Raw genomic sequence first — 5336 nt, 5'->3', positions numbered from 1 at the left:
ATGATTTCTGCAGTTACCCTAAAATCATAGGCGGTATTGTCGTAGACGGATGAAGTGAACAGTATATATTCCAGCCCGCCCACGCTAGACCAGTCAGCCAACTTAAATCTTGAATTCAATATACAGTTTTCACAAAGTGCACCATATCAATTAATGTAAATTAATGCAAAGACAAAAGAGCCTTCTTCAAGAATAGAAAGAAGCAGAAAAAAGACATTTTTCATAGCCAACTTTCTCCGTACAAGGCACTTTGGTTTTGTTAGTTTGTCTTTACAGCCTTTCATATGGTTTGTCATATTTTTTGTTTATACATCTCACCAGTGTTTGTTATCGACTTTAAACAGTCCTATTGTCTATTTATAAATTTGATTTATTATGACGAACGATATGTGTATCCAACATTTCACAAGCTAAATGTTTGAAAGTCTTTTAATGATTTGATTTGTGTTTTCACCTTTGGTTTTATCGATCAAGCATTCATTTATTGATACATACTTGCTTTCAAATGCTTAAGTATGTGATGAAGATGGTATCGAAAAAAGCACTTTTGAGGCATAAAATAAATAATGTGACCTTTTTATTCATTCGTATGGTTATACATGTAGTTTCCTTTTCGGTGAACTTTTTTTCCATGAATACCAATGTATCATTGTATGTAAACGATTTGTGTTTAATTTTACAGATTTTTTGATAATTTAATGATAATACACTCATAATTTCTGATAATACTTTTTGTTAACATTGGAACTTGGTATCATTTTTGTTTTATTCATACTGCAAATTGGTATGTTAAAACTATATTTTGAATAAGAAAGTCATTTCTCCAAAATCCAATGTCCACTATCTCCTGGATCCCCATACGCAGCCACCAACTCGCCTAATAGGGCATCTTTCATATAGGTAAATTTACCAGGCCATTTACGTGTACACATCATGTACCTTCCGTCTTCAAATTTGATGATTTTCCATTCTCGTTGGGGCCCTGTTAATTCGGGTGATCCCCTCAAAGACGCAGCATGTTTCATATAGACATACCAAAAATATCTTTTCACGGATTTTATCAAAAAGTAATTGTCAGCCTCAGATATAGACTCAAACTCGAAATACAGACTTTCTCTATCACTAGGACTTTTTGTTTTCCAAATTGTTCCCCAAGGGTTACTTGACATAACTGCCCAATATTTTGGCCATCTTACCGCGCGAAGAGAATAATGCTTACCATGCAACTCATCTTTTAGCGATTGGAATATAACACCTTTGCTTTTAACATAGGAAACGATAAGGTCATTCTCCGATGGATTGAAACACGCAAAGAATGTAGCTGTATTATAAGTTGGTTGCTCAAAAGATTTAAGGAATTTTCTGTCTGCTTCCTCTTCTTTGTTGATGACGTTATTCAATCCGCTTGCTATATGTGAGTCCGCAGCATGCGCAATGCAACGCATTCTCAGCACAATCGTTGATCTCAGAAATGTTATACAGATATAAAGTTTAATGAGTTCTATTAAACTTGGAACACTTTCATGGTCATTCTTTTGCATTTCCTCTTCAATTCTTTTTTGTAGTTTTCCTATAAAAGTGGTTCCTTCATTGATGTTGATACCATCCATCATATTGGAATCAAAATGTCTATTAAAGTTATTGTCAAGGTGGTTTTCAAGTCCCTCTAAATAAGCTTCTGATGTTTCAAATTGTCTTATAATTCCCGCAAAATCTTCTTGAATGTTGCTGTCTAACAATCCAAAATTAATTTCAGATAACACATGACAGTCACGATTTGACCAAAGCCATTGCAAAAACGACGCTGGTAGTCGCAAAACTCCTAAATAGTCCTTTTTAATGGTTTGTGCCGCGACATTCATTAACGATGTTAATTCAAATCCTTTTGCGGTAAAAGTTTTAACATCATTCTTGTTAACGTCCTGTAGAATTTTCTGAATAGTTTGCACAAACTGAACAACATCGTCTTCTGTACATTTTTTACACACGGATGCGACATGTTCACAGACTGAATTGACGTTTATTCCAAAGGTTGATAGAAGTACTTTTACTGCTTCGATGTGTCCTAGTAAAGTTCCAGGATTTTTTCTCACCTGCTTAAAATATAAGTAAAACAGATACATGACATCTTCACGTGGTAATTTCTGCTTTGAATAAAATATGATTTTTTTTTCTTATTTGACATCGCTCATCACTTACCCTTAGTATTAACCACATTAGAAAATTTGTGTTTGCTGGGATATTGGCAATACTTATAGAAAATTGTGTTCTTTCTTATCCATAATTTGATTATAAAACTTAGACAAATATTATCATTTCAAAATGTAAGATGTCAAAATCAGTAAACCATAGCTATAATGTTCAGAATTTTGTTAAAATAAATCATTATGCTAAGAATGTGAGGAGACAGAATTAAAATATCAATAACCTATTTATACAAATTCACAACGTTTAAAATCCGTTGAGAAAAAATGAGTATGTAAGGAAAATGCGAATAAAAACATAGAGTGTTTGTAAAAAGACTTTACAGAGGCAGAGTCATACATCATTTTCTTTTTTAATTATGTTTTGACAAAAATCAGACAATGTTGTGTGAAAAATTTAATATCCGAATCTTGTGACGTTGTAGATAAGGGTTACAAGTTGGAAATAGAAAAAAAAAAACACTTTATCAAAAAGTTAGTACTAAGATACATAATAGCTTTTATCACACATTTTGTACTAATACGTACGTTTTTGCATGGCCATGGAAATTAAGGTTACTGATTTGCCATCATGGCCAATATCGATATCAGCCCTCGAAAATCAATTTCGGCATTTGAAAATCCATATCAGCCCCCGAAAATCCATATAATTATGTAAAACAAAATTTGTTAACTCACTGTGATACATTTTGATTTTTTCTTCAAATATTTTTTTTAATTTATTTTTCTATTTTCTCAAGCCTAAAAATATGGGATAAATAGTTGATAGTTGCACGTCAATTGTCATATTGTCCCTTTTATCAGCTCTCGGTCCATATCATGACCGTTGTGTCTGATTCCAGGGCCAATATGTAATAATACAATGTAACAATTTATACATATTGACGTGTTTTTGAAAAGATATTCGAAAAACGTTTAAAAGAATGCCTGTAATACACATACCTGTGCGGCCATTTTATCCACCGTTATTGTAATGTAACTTCTTTTAACCTTGAAAAACATACCTTATCACACTTTGTATAAATACATAATTGATAACACATTGTAGTTCATATGCATTTCATCTTCATTTACTAGTAATGGTATCAGTTTGGATCTTTTTTATTTTATTGATTTTTTTTTATTATTTACATTTAGGGAGTAGGTGAATGAGGGTAATTTAGTAACCATAACAATGACAAAATTGTAGTGTTAAAATAATTTCTGGTATTCATGATGTCAACAATATCATAGTGTTAACAATCTTTTTTCATTACTAAATATTTGATGGCATTATTGAAGCTAGCTTTCTGTTGATGAAGTGAACCTAAAGACATTTAAATTACAATAATTTCAATAGATATAGGAAGATGTGGTGTGAGTGACAATAAAACAACTCTCCATCCAAATATCAATTTAAAAAAGTAAAGCATTATAGGTCAACGTACGGCTTTCAACACGGAGCCTTGGCTCACGCCGAACAACAAGCTATAAAAGGCCCCAAAATTGCTAGTGTTAAACAATTTAAACGGGAAAACAAACGGTCTAATATATATATAAAAACGAGAAATACGTATAAATAACATAAACAAACGACCACTACTGTACATCAGATTCCTGACTAAGGACAGGTGCAAACATTTGCAGCGGTATTAAACGTTTAACTGGATCAAAACCTTCTCCATTCAACCCCATTTAAGTTTTGGTATTCAAACGAAATAGCTTCTGTTGATTAAGGAACGACAATTTATACCATTTTACTTGATAACGCGTAGCAAATAAAATATAGTTGTTCTCTTTATATGCTACAGAAAATGATTACATAGTATTGAAAAATGATAATCTAATGAAATAACTGATGACGAGTGTAATTAATATCCATGTCGTTATTTTAAAAGTATTTTTGACATTATTACAATCAAGTAAAAATAAGTGTATTGTGTATACAAATTTAGATTAATAAATAAAAGATTAAGGTGCATTGTTTACTTTTTAAAATACTTTCATAAGACAGGTTGGAATATAACTTGCAATTGAAAGCCAAGACAATGTTTCCTTTATATGTGTAAATATATACCGCTATTTTTTTGGAATGGATATAAAACTTCAAGAAATATACTTATTAGTTAAATCACGTCCAAATATGTAACATTCTGTAGTCCTATCATGTAACTGAAAATATAACGATGTGTTTGAAAAGACAATTATAGTTTTAAGTAATTTGCATGTGTCATAAATTTTGTTTCTATTTAAAAAGATGGACGAAAGATACCAAAGGGACAGTCAAACTCGTAAATCTAAAACAAACTGACAACACCATGGCTTAAAATGAAAAAGACAAACAGAAAACATTAGTTTATATGACACAACATAGAAAACTAAAGAATAAACAACACGAACCCCACCAAAAACTAGAGGTGATCTCAGGTGCTCCGGAAGGGTAAGCAGATCCTGCTCCACATGCGGCACCCGCCGTGTTGCTTATGTGATTACAAATCCGGTAAATAGTCTAATTCGGTAGGTCAAATTTATGAAAGGGAAGGGGATTGTAGTTACGACGTAAGGAACATATCCGATATGATTTGTGAAACGTTTATTCCATAACGGTCAACCAACTCGAAATGGCGTCCGTAAAATTTACAAAGGGATGATTTCAACTTCACCATTTGGAACTCTTGGTTTAATAGCTTCCTTGTGAGTAGTAACCCTCTATCAAGAAAATCATGATAGGAAATGCAAGCACGGGAATATCGTATCAACTGGGAGATATATACCCCGTATGCAGGTGCTGCTGGAATTTTGCTACTTAGAAATGTAAAGTTCACAATTGGAAAGCTGAAATCATCTCTTTTGTCGTAAAGTTTTGTCTTCAACCGACCCTCATTGTCAATTTCTAGATGTAAGTCAAGATATGAAGCCGACTTAACTGTATCTGTAATATGCTTTATCTCCAATTCGATGGGATAGATGCGATCCACACAGTCACCAAATTTTGAATTGTTGAGTGAAAGAACGTCATCTTTATAGCGGAAAGTAGAGTTAAAGGATATTGCTAACTTCTTATCTTTCTTCAACCGGGTTTCCGACTGTAAATACCAAATAAATATTTTTAATTGTGAGGAGTAATATTTTCTACGATTGTTCTAGATCAAC

The 5336-nt window shown here is 32.4% G+C and overlaps 1 protein-coding gene across 1 annotated transcript; it reads right to left on the bottom strand.

Moving 5' to 3' along the window:
• Positions 1-815: 815 nt before the first annotated feature.
• On the bottom strand, positions 816-2090 carry LOC134717548 (toxin CrTX-A-like). Its single transcript, XM_063580038.1, has one exon. The coding sequence runs from the start codon at positions 1860-1862 to the stop codon at positions 816-818; it is 1047 nt and encodes a 348-aa protein (XP_063436108.1). The 5' UTR covers positions 1863-2090.
• Positions 2091-5336: the final 3246 nt, after the last annotated feature.

This window comes from Mytilus trossulus, chromosome 5 (genome assembly GCF_036588685.1).
Source record: "Mytilus trossulus isolate FHL-02 chromosome 5, PNRI_Mtr1.1.1.hap1, whole genome shotgun sequence".
In the NCBI taxonomy this organism is placed as follows: domain Eukaryota; kingdom Metazoa; phylum Mollusca; class Bivalvia; order Mytilida; family Mytilidae; genus Mytilus; species Mytilus trossulus.
Note: the sequence above shows the minus strand (reverse complement) of the source record. Positions and strands in the feature narration are given on the sequence as shown.